The sequence below is a fragment of the Paramormyrops kingsleyae genome, chromosome 9 (genome assembly GCF_048594095.1).
Source record: "Paramormyrops kingsleyae isolate MSU_618 chromosome 9, PKINGS_0.4, whole genome shotgun sequence".
NCBI lineage: Eukaryota > Metazoa > Chordata > Actinopteri > Osteoglossiformes > Mormyridae > Paramormyrops > Paramormyrops kingsleyae.
In genome coordinates, this window is record NC_132805.1 from 17863935 (window position 1) to 17888773 (window position 24839).

General features: G+C 40.9%; 1 protein-coding gene across 2 annotated transcripts in view; it reads right to left on the reverse strand.

Moving 5' to 3' along the window:
- The window catches only part of cep162 (centrosomal protein 162), a 66418-nt gene that overhangs the window by 33068 nt on the left and 8511 nt on the right, over positions 1 to 24839 (reverse strand). Inside the window, exons 2-8 of one of the 2 annotated variants that reach the window (XM_072716485.1) lie at positions 18130 to 18206; positions 11057 to 11236; positions 4745 to 4934; positions 3067 to 3131; positions 2882 to 2943; positions 1792 to 1822; positions 1508 to 1636 (exon numbers count right to left, since the gene is read on the reverse strand). In XM_072716485.1, coding sequence (XP_072572586.1) covers positions 1508 to 1636; positions 1792 to 1822; positions 2882 to 2943; positions 3067 to 3131; positions 4745 to 4934; positions 11057 to 11236; positions 18130 to 18178 — 706 coding nt within the window. In that variant the 5' untranslated portion in view covers positions 18179 to 18206. The remainder of the gene's footprint in view (positions 1 to 1507; positions 1637 to 1791; positions 1823 to 2881; positions 2944 to 3066; positions 3132 to 4744; positions 4935 to 11056; positions 11237 to 18129; positions 18207 to 24839) is intronic. The other variant, XM_072716484.1, reaches the window with a different exon arrangement.

Below are 24839 nucleotides of genomic sequence, written 5' to 3' on the forward strand. Positions count from 1 at the left end.
TCTCTGCTCTAATTCATCCCAAAGGTGTTCTATCTGGTTGAGGTCAGGGCTCTGTACAGACCAGTCAAGTTCATCCACACCAGACTCGCTCACCCTTGCTTTGTGCACTGGTTCGCAGTCATTCAATTTAATTTGTATAGCACATTTTCACAATATTACATTGTTTCAAAGCACTTCACATTATCCACACCCAAAGCAACCAGTGAGCAAGCCAAAGCGATAGTGGCAAGGAAAAACTCTCTAGAAGGAAGACACCATCGGTGTAATCAGACTCAAAATCCTAAATAGTTCGAGTTCTGATCGAATTTTTCCCATAAGAAATAATGGAAAACCAATTAATTGGTTCCCAGCCCACCAAAATTACACCTAAATATGTTTTTTTTTTTAGCATTTAAACACAAAATGAACAGAATAAAACAAGAGCATTTTTTTCTTAATGGCTTCCAAAACGATAAAGATCTTATCCCAACATTACCCCTGTCCTGCCCCGATTGTCCGCTCCTTCCGTGTGCCACGCCCCCTCGTTAATCATCATCATCATAATCTATTATAGCGAGGGTCAAGCAATATAAGTAATGACACAAACCTGTAGCTTGCATGCTTGCTTATAAACTGTGATTTCCTTTCACGAGGTCGATAAAACATTATACCACCTTTTTTCACATTCCTCTGCTGGATGCCTTGTCCGAGGTGACGCAGCATTTACGGAGCTTGCAATAGCCTCCTAAGCTATTTTTTGTCAGTGCTTGTAACAGCTGGGCCAAACTATCCTTGCACTACCTCCTTACATTTAAGCGCCAACTGTGCCAGAAGAACTGTGTCGTTTGTCGTCCAGTTTGGTTTTCTTTTAGAATCCATTGTCTTGCTGTGATTTTGCGTTTGACCCATAATATATACAACATGTGCATCTATTAGTTGAAATTGATTGGTGATGTGCTAGGTAGATTTTAGTACAGCCAGTTAAAGGTATGATCACAGAAAGGTATGTTGTATAAGGCTCTACATTAATGGTTTAATGTCACTAATATATTCACTGAGCAGCTTCTCTATTGGTTGAACTAAGTATTTGGGGCGGGATTTTATTTGTAGTCCTCATTTCACATCACTTAAATGCTGGCTCTGTCAGCACTTAGGAATTGGGCTTAGACTTTGCTGAAAGTTACTTTTAGCATCTTTATACAATGCTCTTAGGTCCTACTTTTTGCTAAGATTTTTTTAACTCTTAAGTCAAAGTGTACGACCATTCTTAAGAACATTCTTAGGAAGTTTTATGCATACCGGCCCTGATCTTTCGCTTACTAGCAATGTAAGAATTGTATGTGCCTAACAAATTACTGCACCTATTATTATTTGGAAGAGTATAGAATACATCAGTTTTATATATCGACGCCATCGACTACGCCGTCTAATCGCTGCAGCCCTAGTACTGTTTATATATAAACAAACTACACATAGCTATACTAAATAAAAAGACAAAAAAGCCAGACTGGCTCTCATCCTTACTTGCCTGTACCATTGGTCTCCATGACACCAAGAGCCAAACAGCCGTCGTTCCTCACTGGCACATCTGCCTCCTCCGCACCTTCCTCGGGTTTCTGAGTCCCAGCGGTTGAGTCCAGGGAGTCATGGAAGGACACTGAGCAATATGGACACATGGAAGGTCTCATTTGTGTTCAGTGTAAGAGTTATGACATTATCCTTTTACAAACAAATTGAATTGACATAAGGGAGTTAGTGTATGAAAACAGATCTTATAACATGAACATAATGTTCTCTCATTGTTTTTTTTACCTTTTGCAAGCATTCCAGGTCTACTGATTTTCTGCAAACACAATAGTGGTTAAGGGTTAGAATTTCAACTCTCAACATGAAACAGAAGCTGTCAAGGGGTATGCCAACACAAGTGGTGAAAAAAGAACTCAATTTAAGTAGTTAAGTGAAACTACAGATGGCGATTCAAAAAGGGATTAACAGTATATAAAATTAAAATTTTCCTCTGATCTTGTACACTTACATAGATAATTTGTATGTATCTTTATTTTAAATGTCAGTTAGTCAATTGATGAAAAGAACAACAAAATAAAGCAATATATCTTGTGTATATACTACTACTACTTAAGGGTGGGAACAACACAGAAGCGTACTAGCCATTGGTTGAAAAGACCAACAGCAATAGCTTGACGTATGTCAAATCAATTAGTGCGACATTTTATTGGCTGCTATTAGCACAGGCCATCGTGAAGTTCCAAGCTCATTATTGGAAGTGTGTTGAACATGTTTTCAGCTGCTCACTCGCTTAAACAAATGCTGCCGTGCCGGCCGCATGTGCACCGAAGGAAGACTGATAGGTGCAGTCCTGACTTTGATGCAAAAAATATAGCAAGATATTTGGAATGCATGATAGTGCTACAATTTTCATATGTAATTGGCCTAAATGCACATCAATATTACTTAGTTGTAAAGAAAAATATATATTGTTAGACTGAATTACTGATCAGGTTGTACACTGATCAACAGTGACATCTGTGTGGGCCTGGTCCCACCGGCCACGAAAGTAGAGACATCACTGATGTTTAGGGGTTACTGTATTTCCAGCACAAATGCATTGAGCAGCTAGCCATCACATGACCCTCACCTCAGTTGTATAGCATTTCGCACTAAGGCTACAAGAATTTTTGTGATATTTCAGGCTAGACCTATCTATGGAGGAGAATCAGATTGGTTTCATACTTCTTCCCGGCCAGATTAAATAACAGATTAAAAACATTTTGGAGGCACATACTTTTAGTAGTAGTATTACTACTACTAAACTTTTACAAAAATACAATTCCAATAAGATTAGATAGGCTATTTAGACTATTTAGCAAAACTGCCAACAAACCTCATCCTGTGCCTCTCTGCCACCCAGTTCATCTTCAAAATCCTCACTGTAGTTCAGAGTTGCTGGATAATAACAGACATGAGATTATAAAATGTGTAGAGCTTTTGGTAGATGACTGAGCTGTGAGCCAGCCCACTTTTAACACTCTTCCTGCTCATTAGTCTCCCGCCTGCTCTCTTACTCACCTGGCATGCATCTGGACTCACGACTTTCCTTTGACTCCAGCTCAGTCACTATCTTTTCTGCATTCCTGTAAATGTAATATTTTTAAACTGATATCTATGGGGCCTGACATAATAAACAAGAAATTCAGTTAAAAAAAAAGAAAAGAAAAAAAATATGGAATTCTTTTTCTTTTCATCTACCCTACTGTGCACATAAGAACTATACAAACGAGAGGAGGCCATTCGGCCCATCGAGCTCGCTTGGGGAGAACTTAACTAATAGCTCAGAGTTGTTAAAATCTTATCTAGCTCTGATTTAAAGGAACCCAAGGATTCAGCTTGCACTACGTTATCAGGAAGACTATTCCATACTCTGACTACACGCTGTGTAAAGAAGTACTTCCTTAAATCCAGTTTGAAATGTTCTCCCACTAATTTCCACCTATGGCCACGAGTTCTTGTATTTGAACTAATGCTGAAGTAACTATTCGGTTGAACAGCATCCAAACCTGTTAGAATCTTATAGACCTGGATCATGTCCCCCCTCAGTCTCCTTTGCTTGAGGCTGAACAGATTTAGCTCAAATAACCTTTCCTCGTATGACATTCCTCTAAGACCAGGAATCATTCTTGTGGCCCTACGCTGCACCTTTTCTAAGGCCGCTATGTCCTTTTTAAGATATGGTGACCAAACCTGCACACAATATTCTAGGTGAGGTCTCACCAAGGAATTGTATGATCTTAGCATTACCTCCCTTGACTTAAACTCCACACACCTGGCGATATACCCCAACATCCTATTGGCCTTTTTTATTGCTTCCCCGCACTGGCGAGAATGAGACATGGAAGCATCAACATACACACCAAGGTCTTTCTCATAATCAGCTACCTTTATTTCAGTAGGTCCCATAAAATACCTGTACTTTATATTTCTGCTCCCTACATGGAGTACCTTACATTTGTCTATGTTAAATTTCATCTGCCAGGTGTCAGCCCAGTCACTAATTAAATTAAGATCCCGCTGTAGCTGCTGAGCTGCTAGTTCAGTATCTGCTACACCACCCACCTTGGTGTTATCTGCAAATTTCACCAGTTTACTGTATATATTGGTGTCTATATCATTTATGTAAATTAGGAACAATAGTGGTCCTAAAATTGAACCCTGCGGTACCCCACTATGTACGCAGGCCCACTGTGACATTGAGCCTCATATAACTACTCGCTGCTTCCTATCCGTTAACCAGTTATCAATCCAGGTCGCGACAGTTCCTAAAATACCTGTCGCTTTGAGTTTAAGTGAGAGCCTCTTGTGGGGGACAACATCAAAAGCCTTTTGGAAATCTAAGTAGATGACATCATAGGCCTTCTTATCATCAACTTCGTGAGTAGCTTCCTCAAAATTTGTTAAACAGGATCTACCTCTCCTAAATCCATGCTGGCTATCCCTCAAAATGTTATTTGAGTCCAGGTAATCTACCATTTTCTCTTTGATTATATCCTCCATAACTTTACCAGTTATACAAGTTAGACTGATTGGCCTATAGTTTGACACAGAGATACACAATAACTCATTTTTTTTAACAGAGGATGATATTACAAAGATAGTGGAAGAGAGCGGAGGCTGACAGAATAAGACGACAGAATAAGCAACAGTTGAAAATGAGGCAGAAGAGGCACAATGGACACAAATTCATCATTACTTAAGGGTAGTGGTGACTGTAGACCCAGTTGAATCAAACTCTCGGTTCAGCTTGGAATAGTCAATAGTGGAGGAAGCTCCCCTCTCCAAGTTGGCAAAGAAATTAGCCTTCTCTTTCTCCTCGTCCAGTGTGTCCAGGCCAAAGCCTGTAACGTTTGGTCCTGCTCCAGATGCCGCCACCGATTCTGAGTCTACACACAATAAGACATATCAATTAACGATGCACAGTGCAGACTGATGTACTTCATCCTGATGTACTTCATTCTGATGTACTTCATCCTGATGCCTTTTGGGTATTTTAGCATTGAATACCAATCGTGATCAATCCCAGAACAACTGAGAACATCTTGGTATTCCACTGGTGGAACTGGAGGAGGTGGTTGGTTAGAGAGAAGTTTGGGCATCACTGCTTAGACTGCTGCCCACGTGACCCGACCCCGGATAAGCGACTGAAAATGGATGGATGTATTATTACTGGTAATGCTAGTAGTTATGTAAATATCACTACTGTATTACTATAATGTTTCCCCTGAGGTTCTCTAGCCCGATAACGAAGAACAGGAAATGTTCAATCAATCTTTGTTTGTTGGTATATATCCTTTACCATTTAATTTATGTATTCATAGGTAAACATTAAACTTTAGTCTTGCTGCCAGCAATCGCGTTTGACCTGCATTATGTGGCTTCGATCATCTTTTTTTGCAGCTTTTTTTTTTTCTTCCTTTTTTCCAGTTGGCTCATTGCTGTTCAATGTCTTTCTGTGTACCCCATTTTATGCATCTCTCCCTTGCCAGTCCATTTTTTTTCTGTTATGCACACCCACACAAGTACACACGCGCACACACACACAAACTCACACCTTACAAGAAAACATACTAACATACTCAGCCCCTCTCTTAGAAAACCACCACTTATATTATGTTCTCTCTCAACTTTGTAACTTAGAATATCCGTGCTGTTGGCTTCCAGGAAAAAAATAATTAGTCCTTCATGACCTGTCCAGTTTATCTGCAGATACATGCACATCTCAATAAATCCGATCCTTCAGAATTTAATTCACCTCAGTAGTCACATATTTTCATCCTATCACAAAACTAAAAGGGACTTATGCATTCTAATTAATAATTGCCTCCTATTTAATCTCAATTTCTCTACTGTCAATCATGAAGGATGCTACATAATTTCAAATATTACAATCGGTAATATTTACGGCTCTAACGCCGATAACCCAACATTCTTCCACAACTTTTTTGATACACACTAACTTTTCTCATTCTCCCATTATATTAGCAGCAGAAAATAAACCAAAATGTGATATTGTCTCTTTTCTCAATAGCATCGGTCTTCTACAACTTACTGAGGAACAAATCAACACACTTGACTCCCCTATCACAGTTAATGTTTTGTTCATTGCTAATAATAAAGCAGGATGAATTTAATCAGACTTCAATACTTTCCCCTCACATGAATACTGTCTCAATTTGTCTTCTCTTGAAAAACAAGAGACCCAAGTTTACCATTCAGTTGTCGCCCGCATTCACTCATTAAAATGGACATTAAGATTATCAGTAAAATTATTGCAACCAGGCAACAGAAACTTACCCCTTTCATAATCCATCCAGATGAGACAAGCTTTATTAACAAGATATGCTTACAATAATACACAGATGATTAAATGTCATGCACATAATTGCGATTCATGTAGTAATTGTCTTTTTCTGTTCATTTTATAACACCATCAGCCTAAAGCATTTAATACATATACACCTTATGAAGAATTGAATATTGGAACATATAAACAAAAACTGCATTCGCCTTTTAAGCTTTGTAAACAAAAATTGTGCAGGGCAGATACATTATCTCGAAGGCATTCAACTTCTTATTTGTTAAACAATTAGTGCTGTCAATATCCGACCCATACCACCAAATTATGGGGTGGATACTTCAACCCCCCCAATGCTCAACCCAAAGTTATGTCCTTAGTACCACCTACCCAATTTTACTTTGCACGTCTTAACCACCTGATCCGTTCATCCTACCATTTTATGGCAAACCAAATTGTCTACATTTACAGCAAACTAAGCCAGACAACTTGTCAGATTTTAAGGTAAGTTATCAGGCTAAGCAAGAAATTCGGCCTTGTCATATGTGATCCAATCGCTTGGAATTAATGATTCCATTGACTTAAAAAAAGCAATCCATTTTAAGTGTTTACTCAGGTCATCTATTTCATATTTTGGGATCAACATTATTACCTAAATATCACATCTGAAATGTTAGTTTCTTTTTCCAGTAGCTGAAATTACTGCTATCCAGCGTCATGCTATTTTGGTATGCTTATAGCATTGGTTTACTCTAAAATGAAATATGGCATATTTCACTAATGTTTGGCATATTTTGTACAGTGGTACCTCGGTTCTCGAACTTAATCTGTTACGAACTCCGGATCGAATCCTAAAAAGTTCAAGTTCTGATCGAATTTTTCCCATAAGAAATAATGGAAAACCAATTAATTGGTCCCTGGCCCACCAAAATTACACCTAAATATGTTTTGTTTTTTTTAGCATTTAAACACAAAATGAACAGGATAAAACCAGAGCATTTTTTTCTTAATGGCTTCCAAAACGATAAAGATCTTATCCCAACATTACCCCTGTCCTGCCCCGATCATCCGCTCCTTCCGTGTGCCACGCCCCCTCGTTAACCTCATGTGGGATCCCCATGTGATCAGCTGTTTCTGGCTGTTGTCATTAGTCCTCTGTATTAAGCCCGCGTTTCAGTTTGTTTCCCCAGTCCGGTCATTGGATGAGTTTGACTTGCTTACAGCGCTGGCTTAAAGCAAGGCATTCTGATCCTGACACAATGCATTACAAATGCATTGCGACCTCTCACCTGGCTGCACAAACTGGAACTGCCTCCGTGACGACACAACTTTGCCCTTATTGGCTGAAGAGTTTAGTTACACGCATGATGTTTGTATCCCAGGCAGTTCCGATGCGTAATCTGCTATTTCTCCTGAATATCACGTAAAGCAGTGAGAACTGGTTTTCAGTTAATTTACCTGGTAAAATAAAGTTTAAACAAATGACATAAATGCTCTAACAGTACACATAAGTTAGTGGTTTGTTTGTTAGTTACTGTAATGTTGCGCTGCTTTATTTGGTTAATCGTCCAGTCTGCGAAGAAGGCATTCAAGTAAGAATTGCATTGTAGTATGACTCATTTCCTGGCGCGTACAATTTATATTAGGTCAGCGTTCACGGTTCGACTTCTGATATTCAGATCGAGTTCTAGGTCAAACTGGTTTGTTCGACTTTCAAGAAATTTGAGTTCTAGTGAGTTCGAGAACCGAGGTACCACTATATTTGTTTCAGCCACCACTCTAAATCAGTGGAATTAGAAAAAAAAGGACAAAATAATATACATTTCTCTAGTTCTTTGTCCTATTGGCATAATGCAGTCAGGGGTGAACGTAACTGGTGCGCATTCACCTTTAAAGGCAATACATGAGGCAATTGATTATTGTAACAGCGCAAATGCATACATAGCAGAGCAAATGCTCATAAACTATGACAAGAAATTACCATGCACAGATACAGGTCTGTGTTGCTTAACTTCTGGGCTATGCGTTGCATTCTGTCCAGTAGGACGTTAGGCAACTTGGATGCTATGCAAACAATGTGTACACTGTAAACTGCCCTCTACAGTATACTTGATCTATACTGTATCTGTGCTGCCTAAATACCAAAGATATTGTAGTACTGTATACTACACTGTAATAAAAAACAGTGAGAGTACACAAAATAAAAAGTACAATAAACACACAAATGGGTAAATATGTACTGAAGCATAATCACATTGTTTACACCAGTTACACATAGCCAGCTGAGCTCTAAATCTGATCAGGATTTTTCAAATCTATTTTAAGATTTATGGGATGTCAGATGTATATGCAGATGTTGTGTGGAAGAATGGTAAGCCACGAATAATCTTATATGAGTTTGGGGGCACAGTACAGGCAGTACCTGGGTTAACAACTTCCAATGTAAGGACAATTCAAACTTACAAAAGGACTGCCTTAAAGCCTATTACAGTGGTACCTCAGTTCTCAAACTCATTAGAACTCGAATTTCTTAAAAGTCGAACCAACCAGTTTGGAAAAAAAAGACCTAGAACTCGATCTGAATCTCAGAAGTTGAACCGTGAACGCCGACCTAAGATAACTTGCACGCGTCAGGAAATGAGTCACGCGGCACACTTCTTAGTGGAAACAAAGGGTAACCCTTCAGTCTCAGCCTTGCATTCGCTGTGAGAGCATCGTGCATGTTTACACTAGCTGAATACATATATTTAGACATTAAAAATACATTTAGACAATGATAGACAGTAACAGTAATTATTATATATTAAAATATATTTACAAATAAAGATTTCTTATGAATTATTTTAATATCATTAATAATAAACCATTAATACATTTAATTATAATAATATTGTCATGCCAAGCGGGGACGGAACAGAGACAAAGGCGCAGACGTCAGGGTATCGGGGAATACGAGGTTTAATTACAGGTAAGGCAGGCAAAACGCAGACGGACAATACAATGACCGGACTGGGGAAACAAACTGAAACACGGACTACAGAAAACTAATGACAACAACCAGAAACAGCTGATGACACGGGGATTCCACACGAGGTTAACGAGGGGGTGTGGCACATGGAAGGAGTGGACGATCGGGGCAGGACACATTGTTTTTTTTAACTTTACACATTGTTTGGATACATTTGTATTCTTACTAAATTACCGTTTTGATAAATTTGTTTAGATGTGCTTATGCTCTTTTTGTTTTATCCTGTTCATTATGTGTTTAAATGCTAAAGAAATCATATTTAGGTGTAATTTTTGGTTATTTCTTATGGGGAAAATTCTATCAGAACTCGAACTTTTTAGGATTCGAACCTGAGTTCTGAACGGATTAAATTCGAGTTCTGAGATACTGTATATTAAAAATTTTGGATAAATACAATGGTTTGTAGTAAAGAATGCACTACTTTGTGATAGAAAACATGCAACCCGGACGTAGGAGGGTCTATATTTAACCCCAAAATTGATTCTAATGCTGACAGATTGCGGTACTGAGTTGCCACCTTAATAATTATCTGGTAATTTATAGCATCTCATGATGCTATAAAGAGCAAGACAAGAGCTACTAGCAGGCATTCCATAAGGCGAGGAGAAAGGGGAAGGGGGTCCAGACACTGGGAAAATGGACCCATCAATCCACCGGCAGCCCCCCCACCCGCACCCCAGAGTAGCAAAAATGGTTATTGCCATTATGTACCTACCATGGTTTTATGACCACTAAAAAATGGAATCGAGATTGGTACCAGCCATACCAACCTTGGATCAAATCGAAACTGGACCAAAAAAGTAAATCAGTGATATCACTCATCCCTACATTTTCAAGGGCCATGAGAATGATAAACAATGTAGGATATAGGGACCACACTAATGAACTCTTTATGAATGTAAATAATGAAACTCCCAGACTTGGTTGAATTTAAAACAGCGCAAATAATATATCAAGTAAGAAATAACTTACTTCCAAAAGGAATACAGAAAATATTTACGGAGAGAGAAGGGGAATATAGCTTAAGAGGAAGTCTGAATTTAAAAAAGCATAGTGTTACACATACTTTTTAAAGTTGTTCTATTTCAAGAGCTGGGGTTAAATTATGGAATAGTCTAACAGAAGAATTAAAAAAAGTAAAAATATAACTCAGTTTAAAATAAGTTATAAAAAACTAATTTTAAACAAATATAAGGATCTGAAACATGGGTTAAACCAGGGCGGTAATTGACGAAGGAAAACATCTGTCATTTTATTTTATTTTTTTGTTTCGTTATAAAAAATTCCTGATTTTCTCTTTTTTTAGGGGGGGAGAATTGTGTGTTTCGTAGAATTGATGGTTTTGTTGCAACGTACATTTATCCAGCTGTTGTAATTTGAAGGAGGTTAATCTTGAAGTGATATGGTATGAATGGGGTAGGACCAAATAAGTTTACACTTCTGCCTACTCCTTTTCAAGCAAGGAAATCGAAAGTTGTGATATTATGATGGAGAATGTGGAAATGTTTTTATTTGTTGTTTGTTTGAAATAAAATTAAAAATTAAATTAAATTAATCAGGGGCATCCGATCATGCCCCAGTAACTGTGCATGGAAATGTGCACCCAACCAACTATGAAATGCAAAATGAGATATATAAAATTTTTTATCCTAACAAAATTTATCATAAAAATAGACACTCACCCTTTGGTTCCAAGCTATATCTGCTGAAAATGACAGCCTCTGCCTGCTCCTCCTTAACCTCTTCTTCCTTCTCCAGCTCATTTTGGTTCCTTTTTGGTTTTAGCCGTACCTCATCATCCTCTTGAATTGACTGGGATTTTCTTTGAGATTTTCGAAAAATCTTTCCAGATGCCAGCAATCCTGAAAAGACAATCACCTTGAGGCAAATGCAGATGTCAGTGGTCCTCAAACAGACACACAAATACATGACTGTACTAACGCTGGATAAAATGGCAACAAATTTTATCCCTTTTCTTTCCCCCAGTTATCCTCAATAATTGTATAAATATAATGCAAGTAATTTCTTTACTTCAAGGCTCCATTTTTCAAGGCTTCCAATTGCCTTAAGATTCCCAGATTCAGAAGAAAAATAACCACAGTTCATTCCAGGTGATGGGTCTGTAATTGTAAGCACATTCTGTATGTTATACTAGATGCTTATGTTTCAAATAATAAAATTTGTAATATTTCCAGTTTTAATTGTCACAAATTTTGGTCAGAGTTTACAATACATAGCATCAATCTGTTGCGTGTCGGACTAGGACGATAAATAGTAGTGTTGTAGTCAAGACCGCCTAAACCGAGACCAAGACATTGCCGAGACCGGAAGGTATCAAGACCAAGACACTGCCGAGACTTGAGGGTACCAAGACCAAGTCCAAGACCAAGACCAAACACAGACTAGGGATAGAATCAACATCACATTACTCAGATCAACTGTAGAGAAAAAAGGCATTGCTGTAAAGTGTCATTACTCGTTAAATCAAATTCATGTTCTCTTTTCAATTATATTGTCCATATGTCTCTCATTTAAAATCTCCCAGATTTGTCATAGTTACGAGGCCTGATGGAAAATAATATTCTCAGCAATCCTCTCCTATAATTTTATCAGACCTCGTCAAGGGAAAGAGATGGGATGTACCAGAAAGATGTTCATATTAAGTACCAGGGAGAGAGGCCTCGGGTAAGCTATGAATACGGCTATGTGATGATCCTCTGCTTTGAATTGAAGAGAATGAGCCTCCAGATTGACTTGCACCTCCAAGACCGTGCTTTCTAATGAATGTGAAATACCTAATTTAATTGAATTATAACTATGCTACTAGTGCTGGGAGACAAAAACGATCTCGATTTTTTATCGATAAAAAATAAGGACGATCACGATGATACACACAGACTATAAAACTCGATCAACCAAATTTGCTCCGTTTTAGAGAATGCGCTGAGACAGACAACTCATTAACCTATCGAGCAGAGGTTTACTGAACGCCAGCACAACAGCCAATCACCGACGACGTTGTCATTTTGCCCATCCCCCCTTAACGAAGCAATGGGTGCGTTCGACTCAACGTGGAGTGCGATCTGTCGGCGGCTGCAGGGGTGGAGTATAAACTGACTGCAGCCAAGTCGGACAATTTCTACTCCTCGTAGTCTGTGAGACTATGTCTTTATGATAGGTATGTCTTTCTGATGGGTATATGTCTTTCTGATGGGTATGTCTGATCGGTATGTCTTTCTGAGGGGCATGTCTCATGGGTATGTCTTTCTGATGGGTATGTCTTTCTGATGGGCATGTCTCATCGGTATGTCTTTCTGATAGGTACGTCTTTCTGATAGGTAAGTCTGATGGATATGTCTGATCGGTATGTCTTTTTGATGGGCATGTCTCATGGGTATGTCTTTCGGATAGGTACGTCTTTCTGATGGGCATGTCTCATGGGTATGTCTTTCGGATAGGTACGTCTTTCTGATGGGCATGTCTCATGGGTATGTCTTTCGGATAGGTACGTCTTTCTGATGGGCATGTCTGATTGATATGTCTGATCAGTATGTCTTTCTGATGGGCATGTCTCATTGGTATGTCTTTCTGATGGGTATGTCTGATCGTTATGTCTTTCTGATGGGTATGTCTGATCGTTATGTCTTTCTGATGGGTATGTCTGATCGTTATGTCTTTCTGATGGGTATGTCTGATCGTTATGTCTTTCTGATGGGTATGTCTGATCGTTATGTCTTTCTGATGGGTATGTCTGATCGGTATGTCTTTCTGATGGGCATGTCTCATGGGTATGTCTTTCTGATGGGCCTGTCTGATGGGCCTGTCTTTCTGATGGGCATGTCTTTCTGATGGGCATGTCTCATGGGTATGTCCTTCTGATGTGTATGTCTGATGGGTACGTCTTTCTGATCGGTATGTCTGATGGGTACGTCTTTCTGATGTGTATGTCTGATGGGTACGTCTTTCTGATCGGTATGTCTGATGGGTACGTCTTTCTGATCGGTATGTCTGATGGGTATGTCTGATTGTTATGTCTTCATTGGTATGTCTTTCTGATGGGTGTGTCTTTCTGATACATATGTCTTTCTGATAGGTATGTCTGATATTTATGTCTTTCTGATTGGTATGTCTTTCTGATCGGTATGTCTGATGGGTATGTCTGACGATTAAACAAATAAAGCAGCACAACATTACAGTAACTAACAATAAATAAACCACTAACTTACGTGTACTGTTAGAGCATTTATGTAATTTATTTAAACTTTATTTTACCAGTAAATGAACTGAAACCAGTTCTCACTGCTTTATGTGCTTTTCGGGAGAAATAGCAGATAACGCATTGGAACTTCCTGGGATACAAATGTCATGCGTGTGACTAAAATCTTCAGCCAATAAGGGCAAAGTTGTGTCGTCACGGAGGCGGTTCCAGTTTGTGCTGCACGGTCTGTCTCAAGTTGTCTTGCTCTCGCGAGGATTTTGTACTATGTGACATGGTGAAGCATGGTGACGTTTTGGAACATTTCTTTGTCGACTTCGCTATCATGCGATGTGTATGAAGTGTGTGGACTGTGAAGCACTGTGTCCATTGAGAAAATGTATACAATGTAACCAGGGGCGGATTAAGGTGCACAGAGGCCCCTAGGCTACAGTAGTCTGTGGGCCCCCCAACCTCGCCCCCCTCCGCGCCAATGGGGGCCCCCTTGCAGGCTGGCACACGTGGGGCCCCTAGGCTTAAGCCATATCTAGCCTGTGCGTTAATCCGCCCCTGAATGTAACGTTTTTAAAGTAGATGCATCTGACTGGTTGCATTTGAATTGAGGCGCGTAATGAATAATGATACTGTTCTGTGAGGATGTGCTGTTTTCTCTTTTTTTCCCCCATCCCATCGAGACCGCTGTGTCCGAGACCAAGACAAGACCGAGACCTAATAGGGTTGAGGTCAAGACAAGACCGAGACCACAAAAAATTGGTCTCAAGACCGGTCTCGAGAACTACAGCACTAATAAATAGTACCACCACACCTCTGATTATTTTTTTATCCACAGTACCTAATATTTAAAAAAAAAAGATGTTGTGGCTGCTGAACTCTCTTCACTGACACTGTGTCCTCTGAGGGACCACTCATCTCTTCCATGACACACGTGTACAGGGGGTTGGCAACTTTATGAGCCAGTTTGTTCCAAATTATCGCTCATTAATCAAGAACCTGTAAAAAGGGAGGTGCTTTCCAATAAAAATGTAATAAAAATGACAAATTCCAGGCAAAAATTATCAGAATTTTTTTGCCAGATAAACAAAGGAAACAAGTTATTATTAGAATTAACTAGGGCTGCCAAAATTAACGGGTTAACGCGGATTAATCCATCATCATGATTAATCTGATTTAAATTTTTAACGCAATTAACCCATCTGCAGCGCAGAATGACTCAAAATCCCTGAAATGTCTCTGTCAACCCATTTTGGGCAGTTGATTGATTGATTGATTGATTGATTGATGAAACCCTTTATTGCTGTTGCAATACACCATGTCACTAGTCACAAGTACCAGCGAAATACTGGCCATCAACCTGACCATACATATACAAACATCACATACACAAATAGGGGGTAGACAGGTCAGGAAGACAGGGGACTATAGGAAAACTCAGAGAAACAAGATTACGCGAGGAGAGTGGAGGTGAATAAAAAAAGACAGCCCCCAGACTGTACTCCAGTAGGGAGTACAATATAGGAACAGAAAAAAAAACACCTCAGCAATAAGCACATAGTCACCACATCTCACAACACCAAAGTCGAGACTTGCAACAGGGGTGGGGAATGGGGAGGTGGAGGTAGTCCAGCATAGACAAACAGCCATCCGTTCCTGCAGCCAAACGGCGCTGTACAAGGACCCGCTCGTTCACGCTGGGGGTATGAAGCGGCGAAGGCGTGGGATGGGGGTAGGGTGTCCTTGTGGTTGGGGGAGAGGAATGCAAGAGAGTCTCGCTGCCTTGTTCTTCAGGGGGGAGTTGTTGAGCTCAGCAGAGGACTTGGCCAAGGCCCGTGCTGATTAGGGGGGAGCCAAAAGAAGATAGAATAGGGTTGTTTGGGTTTTTGTGCGAGAAGCTGTAATTTCGCAGCTCCTCTAATGTCCACGCTGGTCCCCGCCGTCTAAAGTTTTGGTGCATTCCATTTGCCCTGGGAACTCGTATTCCAAGTCGGCGTTTTGAAGCCGAAAGTGACGACATGCACGCTCCCGTTTCTCGGAGATCCGAGAAATATCTCTGAGCAGCAGAAAGGATCCCAAGTTCAGAATCCGAGATGGCTGCGCCTTTTATCAACAGAAGGGAAAGTTATAGTTTTATACTGTTTAAGCACTACTTCTCATTTGTGGCTCATTAAATCGGTTGCAAACACTATACCATCCAACTTATCTGTGGATGTATGTGAAAAATATATGCCCATTCAAAAATTCCTGGAGAAAAACAAAAAACACTTCTTTGTTAAAACTAACATTAACGGGCAATTTTGGTCACTTTGGCCCTGTTCACACCTGGTATTAACATGCATCCTGGGTGATCCGATCACAAGTGGACAGCCCTAAATACAGGTGTGAACGCACCCAAAACGCATTGAAGACACATTGAGATCGATCAGTAAAATCACATTTGGAGGTGGTCCAGGACGCATATGGCAGTATTCTTCTAGCAGTAAATGGTAAATGGACTGCATTTATATAGCGCTTTTCTACTCCTACGAGTACTCAAAGCGCTTTACAATTTATGCCTCACATTCACCCATCCACACACACATTCATACACCAGTGCAAGGTGCCAACCTGCACACCGGGAGCAATTTGGGGTTCAGTGTCTTGCTCAAGGACACTTTGATGGGGTCAGGAATAACCAGGGCTTGAACCTGCAACCTTCCAGTTGCCGAACGATAGCACTACCTCCTGTGCCACCATCTGTGTCCCAGGCCACAGTGAAGGACTGCCTATTCAGCAGACGTCCTTGTGTGGGTACATACGTTCGTATTAAATGCGTGAACGTATATCAGTGCAGAATGGGTCACTGAGGTAAGCTGCAATAATTCGTGCAAATTTGGGAAAAATAAATGATAGACGGATGAATACCATCAAGCAATGCTCCTTATCAAAAATTTATCATAATTGCTCAATGCTTAAATACTTAAAAAAGCCAAGAAATTAAAAATGAGAAATGATATGGGAGAGAGGAGGGGGAAAGTGTGTGTGTGTGTATGTGTGAAAATGCTATAAACTACAGTATAGTACACATCTTAGCCTACTCTGGGTGCTGTACAGTACACTTACCGATTGCTTATGAGATGTGATTGGGGGGGGGGGGGGCGAGAGAGAATGAATGTGTGTGTTGTTACTTGTAAATGTACTGTACTGAAATTAAATTACCCCGAAAAGGTCATGCAAACAAAGATGCGTCGGTTGATGATTTAAATTAAAACTTGGGATGATGTTCAGTTTAAAATTCGTTCATGATTTTTAAAAAAAAGATAAAAATAAAAATTCACCATGATCAACCACGGTTAAGTGGATCAGCAAATAGTGAATCAGTGGCTACTGGGGTATGACTGTATATAGAATGATCAGCCATAACATTAAAAACATTTGGCTAATATTGTGCAAGTTTCCCTTGTGCCACCAAAAGAGTTCTGACCTGTAGAGACCACTTTTGCTAGGTACTGACCACTGCATACTGGAATACTCCGCAAGACCTGTCGTTTTGGAGATGCTCTGATCCAGTCATTTAACCATCATAATTTAGCCCTTGTCAAAGCCGCTTGGATCCTTACACTTGCCCATTTCTCCTGCTTACAACAAATCGGCTTCAAGAACTGACTGTTTACTTACGTAATTTATAATGGCATCCTGTGACAGGGTTTAAGAGTTATTTTCCTATTAAAATATGGACACTAACATGGTTGATACGAGTGTAAGTGAAGTCAACTTTCTAAATGCCTGTATGAGTTTTATAAAATAGAATTTTATTAAGAAACTGCATGGCAGTATTTGTGACATTGTTTATGTTCTTAGGTTTTTAACAAGTGAGAAACAGGCTTTACTTAAAAATATCAGATGCTTGCAGGATCAAAAATAGTATTTTGTTATACTGCATTGTTTGGAACAGCAAACAGGAGACATTTGACCTTTTAAAATTTTTATATTAAAACAAAACACTTATTAGCCGAAATAAAACTGCAAATGCCAAATTTTTTAGTTTGTTTACAGTTCATATCCATCAAAAATTGAAATAAAATCTTTTAGCCATTATTCTGCCTGTAACATATGGGCAGCTATGTGTAACTAAAAGCCTTCAAGAAGGCGGGCAAGTACTGAAGAGCATAAGCTAGGCTAACCGCTACCCCAAACAAAGTGGCAAACTGTTTTTGTGTCCAAAATTTGTTTGCTGGACAATAAAATACACCATATTTGCCTTTTGAGAGCTTCCTTGTGTAGTGAGGGACTGCTGCATCTTCGTGCTTACAGTGACGTGGTGATTGAACTGGATGGGCTCACATGCCAGAGTAGAGTGGAGTGGACAGAGTAGCCTCACTACCTGGTAAGCTCCAGGGAGGCAGACTGGCTGTTTACATCAATAAATCATGGTGTCAAGATGCTAATAGTTCCACTGAGGATGCAATATCCACCACACTCCATCTTATTCTGACCCACTTGGAAAACACAAACACCTGTGCTAGATTCCTCTTCACTTCAGCTTGGTTTTTAACACAATCATACCCCAACAGCTGGTGGCGAAGCTGAGGCTGCTGAATGTGGACACTGGCATCTGCGCCTGGACCCTGGACTTCCTGACACTGAGGCAGGAGACAGAGTTGGAAATTGTACATCAAAACCCACCTCAAAAAACACAGGTTCACCTCAGGGTTGCGTCCTGAGTAGGACTGCAAAAAATGACTATTTCGATAGTTCAATAATCTGTCAATTGTTGAAATGAACAATCGAAGTCAGCATGAGAGATTGTTTAGGGTAAAAATACTGAAACACTTGCACATACACATGCTGAATCAGTCCACACCACTGAAACACACAAACTCACCACTTGCGTTTTGTATCAGCCTATTCTGTATGCATGACATCAGTACAACGGTATAGGCTAAAACAAAGCAGATTCTCTCTCTCTCTCTCTCTCTCTCTTTCTCTAAACAAAACAAAAAACAAAACAACTAATTTCCTGGATATTGCACATCATTTGCGGCAGTCTGGGTGCCACTATCAATATGTGGGAGACTCCTGGAACTTCCAGGAGAAGTAGGATGTCTTGTCCACGTCACTATTTGCATGAAAACATATGATTAATATTAAACACGTTTGATTTTATCGAACTTCAAGGTGTTGACTTAAACAGGTATTTTAACCACATTACACCAAATGATCTAGATGATGGGACCATGCTACAACTCCAGCAAATCTCTCATGATTTTGACCAACAATGGGAATTTTTCTGCAACAGTGAAATCGTTTGAAAAGTCGTCAGGTGTAAGGGCAGCATTATCCAACTCAATTAACAATTCAAGAGAATATGCATTTCAAAACAGAACATGTTATACCTCATAACATGAAGTAGAACGGCTTTTAATATTAACATTAGCCAACTAGCTAGCTAGCATAACTGATTTACCGAGATGAGTCCTCTTCATCCAGTGAACCAATGTGTTTCCTCTTCAGCTATTCAAGCATAGCATGTGAGCATAGCACAGTGCTCCCATGTCAGCTAAGGTCAGCTTTACAAATTGTGCAACTGACAACCATTTTTTCCCCCAGACTTGAGTTGTTGTCATTAGTCCTCTGTATTAGTCCTCTGTATTTCTCTGTATTTTCAGCAAACCCCCCCGGGAGGTTTTGTTTTTGAAGCTACCATCTAACGTCTCTCTAGTATCAAATATCAAAACGCTTCGTTAGTCGGAGAAACACAAGTGATTATGTCACCAACTAATCAACTATTAAATTAGTTAGCAACTAATTTGGTCATCAATTTTAGTCGACTAAGTCAATCATTGCACCTCAAGTACTGAGCCCCCCCATTGTTCGCCCCGCAAACGCATCATCAAGGGTGTTTTTTCACCACACCAGATACCAAACTTTTGGTACTTCGAGCAAGTACTGAAAGTACAGTGCTTCACGGTGTTGGTTTTCCACTGCCATAAAAACTGGTAGTGGAGCAGAATGACATCATAGCGCAAGGCGGGGTTTTTTGTACTAAATTCGAAAAATGGCCCTAGTATTCAGTGGTACCTCAGTTCTCTAACTCATTAGAACTCAAATTTCTCAAAAGTCGAACCAACCAGTAAAAAAAAATTACCTAGAACTTGATCTGAATCTCAGAAGTCAAACGGTGAACGCCGACCTAGGATAACTTGTACGCGCGGGGAAATGAGCCTCACATTCGCTGTGATAGCATCGTGCATGTTTACACTAGCTGAATACATATATTTAGACAGTAAAAATACATTTAGACAATGATAGACAGTAACAGTGTCACGTTCGTCGGTGGGCGAACAGGCAAGCAGGGAAAAGGAGCCAGGAAGTCCTAGTAAACGGGGTTTATTCGGGGTAGAGTCACCAACACGGGGTAGAACGACGGCAAACATCAATGACAAGTCTGGGGAAGACTGACTCAGACGAGGACTAAATACACAAGACTAGCTGGTATTAACAAGAGACAGGTGAGAGCAATCAGGTAGAAACACGGGGTAATGAGGGGGGCGTGGCACACACGAGGATCGGACAGAACTGGACGTGACAAACAGTAATTATTATATAATAAAATAAATTTTTAAATAAAGATTTCTTATTATTTTTATATTAATAATAAACCACTAATACATTTAATTATAATAATATTTTCATGCCGAGCGGGGACGGAACGGAGACAAAGGCGCAGACGTCAGGGTATTGGGGAATACAGGGTTTAATTACAGGTAAGGCAGGCAAAACGCAGACGGACAATACAATGACCGGGCTGGGGAAACAAACTGAAACGCGGACGAAATACAGAGGACTAATGACAACAACCAGAATCAGCTGATCACACAGGGATTCCACACGGGGTTAACGAGGGGGCGTGGCACACGGAAGAAGCGGACGATCGGGGCAGGACACATAGTTTTTTTTTTTTTTTTTTACTTTACACAATGTTTGGATACATTTATTTTCTTAATTTACAAATCACTGTTTTGATAAATGTGCTTAGATGTGTTTAGTACAGTATATGTTATTCCTGTTTTATCCGGTTCATTTTGTGTTTAAATGCTAAAAAAAAAAAAAAAACATATTGGTGCCATTTTTTTGGGGCCGGGAACCAATTAATTGGTTCTCCATTATTTCTTATAGGGAAAATTCGATCACAACTCAAACTTTTTAGAATTCGATCCAGAGTTCTGAACAGATTAAATTCGAGTTCTGAGGTACCACTGTATTATAGGGCTGGATGATGTGCAATACCACTATGCACATGCAATTCTTAGCTATATTAAAATAAGTCTTTTTTCTTCCTTTCATTTATGTACAGACATTATAGTGCGGGAGTTAAAGTTTCATAAAATATTTTTACTCTGTTACTCCGTCATAGGAAAAAAAGAAAACGTAGCAAGCTTTACAATTCCTTTTATAGATTCTTATATGTTTAATAATCAGTTAAAAGTTCATAAACGCTCACAGACAGCTCATTGCCATTTGAGGCTCAGTCAGGCAAATTCGTTCTGACAGAGGCACTAACTTTATTGGGGCCTGTGGAGAGCTCCAAATTCCTTCAAACACTGACAATGAGCAGATTGAAAGGAACCTGTCTGAGATAGGCTGCAGATGTATTTTCAACGCCCCTCACTCAACTTGCGTAGGTGGGGCCTGGGAAAGAATGATTGGCTTGGCACAAAGAATTTAGGATCCCATGATGTCACAATTGGGAACATCACAACTGACCCATGAGACTCTTACAACCTTTCTGGCCTGGGTAACAACCATCAGGAATGCAAGACCTTTGACCTCTGTTTCATCTGATCCTGCAGGCCGTGTTGTTCTCACTCTCTCCAGTTTCTATACGCAAAAAAAATGTTTTAAACAAGCTGCTAAAGGTGACTTCGACACAAAGAACCTGGACAAACATCAGTGGCATCAGGTGCAAAGTCTTGTGAAAGTCTTCTAGGTCAGATGCAGAAAAAAAATCTCTTCCCTGCAGACACACAACAAATGGCAGCTTGAAAAAGCAAATTTACAAGAAGGCAGTGTCGTCCTCATAAAAGGCTGCCAAGCCAAGAGAAATGAGTGCCCATTGGAATCATTACTAAATGTTACCCATCTGATCGATCCTATCTTTTACTCCCCCTTTGATAGATTTTTTTTGGCTTTGAAATAATGCAAATTAGATTAAATTAAATGAAAATTAGCATTTTTTAGCATTATGTGAAAGATGTTTTTTTTTCATTTGTATTCCTAATAATTTATATTTGCTTCATTTGCTGCCAAGACGTGCTGTGGTTTTGCTGAATACTATTAAGCCCTATCATTTTGTAGCAAGTCTTATGAACCCAAGCTTTGTTTTACGCATAATCTTTATTAATTAAAATTGTAAACACTTTATATGAAGAGTGAACTGATTTGTAAGTTCTGTCTCTTTCTTAGTCTCACCTTTTCAGTTAATAAATCAGGTTTAAACACGCTTGGTTTGTTAATTGTGGAAGGCGTGTAGCTGCCTGTCAAGTTGTGCCATGGGACACAGTGCAGAGAGGACAGAACACCATCATTATTCATAACTTTAAAAAGGTATATATATATATAATGTGCTCCTGTCACGCCCAGCTCCGTACGATCCTCGTGTGTGCCACGCCCCCCTCATTACCTTGTGTGAATCCCCGATTGTGATCACCTGTTGCCTGTTATGTTCAACCTGTCTTGTGCATTTGGTCCGTGTCTCAGTTAGTTTCCCCAGATCCGTCATTGTAGTGTCCGTGGATGTCTCTACCTGTCTGTCCTTTGAACCATTAAACCCCTGATTACCCGCAAGTTCGGCTTGCTCTCCTGCTTCCCTGCTCGCCGTGACGTGAGAGAATGTGAGAGAACGGATCTCTTCGAAAGCACTAAGCAGCAGACCGAGCACCACCGGCTTGACCCCGACTCTCTTCCTGGGAGCCTGCTCTCTGCTCCCCGCCTGGAAGGACACCGCCGTTGCCCGCCTGGTGAGCTTCCACCTAGAGAAGCCGGCTCCGTTGGAGGTATATCTGTATCGGCCGGAGCGTCTGGGGCAAGGAGGAATACATGGCGTGAGAGACGCGGTTCCACGGGTCCCTAAAGCCCTTAAAGGGGCACTCTGCCCGCTGCTGCTGGCCGCACGCCCGAGGTGCTCTCAGAGGCACCCCCTGCTGGCCACGTGACTGCGGTGCCCGCCGAGGCGCCCCCTGCTGGCCACACACCCGCGGCCCGGCCTGAGGTCGCCGCTCTCCCCGGCCTGAGGCCGCCGCTCTCCCCGGCCTGAGGCCGCCGCTCTCCCCGGCCTGAGGCCGCCGCTCTCCCCGTCGAGGCCGCCGCTCTCCCCGTCCAGCCCGCGGCTCCGGCTGCACCGCCTGCCGCCACGCCCCCTGCTTTTCCCGAGCCTCCACCCTCAGAGACCTCCCTCATGACTCCCTCGCCCTTGCCCCGACAAGGCCGACACCCCCCAGGACCCCGCCTTTCGGTATCCCGGAAGGGACGGGGACATAGGCGCCGGGCTCGGGTCCCGCCCGCCCTGCCCCCTGGCTCACCCGTTCGGCCCCTGGCTGTGGCTAGGTGGCTGCCTGCGGGTCCTCCGGCTCGGGGTCGGTGGTCTCCGCCGGGTCCCCCTGCTTCGGCTTGGCGTCAGATGGCGCCTTCCCCGGCTCTGCCTTCGCCTGCCGCAGCTTCCCCCTCCTGTCAGCCTGCACTGATGTCACCTCCTGCTCCCTCCGTGTCTCCTCCTTCACTCCCTCGACCCGTCCCCTTGGCCCCTATGTGGTCCCCTCCTGCTCCCTCCTCCCTCTCGCCTGCGGCCCCTCCGGCTGCTGCCCGTACGAACCTCGTGTGTGCCACGCCCCCTCATTACCTCGTGTGAATCCCCGATTGTGATCACCTGCTGCCTGTTATGTTCAACCTGTCTTGTGCATTTAGTCCGTGTCTCAGTTAGTTTCCCCAGATCCGTCATTGCAGTGTCCGTGGATGTCTCTACCTGTCTGTCCTTTGAACCATTAAACCCCTGATTACCCGTAAGTTCGGCTTGCTCTCCTGCTTCCCTGCTCGCCTTCTTGCCGCGACGTGACAGCTCCCTGATTATTATTCTAATGAGTGATGCACTACATGTGATGAAACACATTTATGCTACACCTAGTGGTGCTACCTAGGGCTGAGAGATGTCTAAAACATAATATGCATTATTTTATTAAAAAAAATATATATCAGGAAAAAGGATAATTTCAAATCATTCAACACCCCCCTCCCCACAAACATGCAAACAGCACCAAGCAGGGAATTCAATTTATTTTTTTTTGTTAAAAGAAAAACTTGACAGTTTAAAAAAATGATATACGGGTAATCTACTATCCGGAGTTAACCTGTCAATGGTGGTGCTGATCAGCGGTGTTGATTATTGTTGTTTTTAGTCTCTGGAAAATGCCCGATCGCTGGACCAATTTAAGTATGATTTACTCAGAAACTATTATACTCTCTGAGTATCACTATTGTGGCAAACTTTTACATACAATGATACCTTTGCATACCATACAAGTTGAAAAAAATAATAGCATTTTTGATTAACTGCAAAATCATAAAACTGAAAAATCAGATACCACGCAAGCCTCTCTCAACCCAGCTGACTATCGTGGTCCTTGTGATGTGAAAATTACATGTGCACAACATGTAACATGAATATTTATAATTATAATTAGAGCTTGGACGATATGCAAGTCTTATTTTTAGCTATTCACAAACAAATGTAGGAAGTTTAAGGGGTTTTAAACGCATACAAAATTTGTGTGGTTATGGAAAAAAGAGCAGAAATTCAACTGTAGAAGGCTATTTGTTCTAATAAATAGAACAGGTTGAAATGTTATTTTGACACTAAAGGACTAGCAGGCCTATCTGCTGCTGACACCAGTTCAGTGTCAGACACACATAATCACCTCCGTATTTCAGCCACTCTGTCTTCACCTTCTAGACACATTGTTCCTTGCTGTTTAATATCCTGTCAAATTTGGCTTTTAACTAGGACATCAGCAGTGCTTTTTGTTTGTGATGTTTATTCAAATAAAACCAGCCCAAAAAAAAGCTACACTAGGACCTTACTATGTACTGTTGCCCTTTTCCTCACTTCTGACAATTGATGGCTAGGGAAAAAAGAGAGGTCATACTTGATTAAATCTAGTAAGGATAGGGCTGTCAAAATTAACGGGTTAACGCAGATTAATCCATTATCATGATTAATCTGA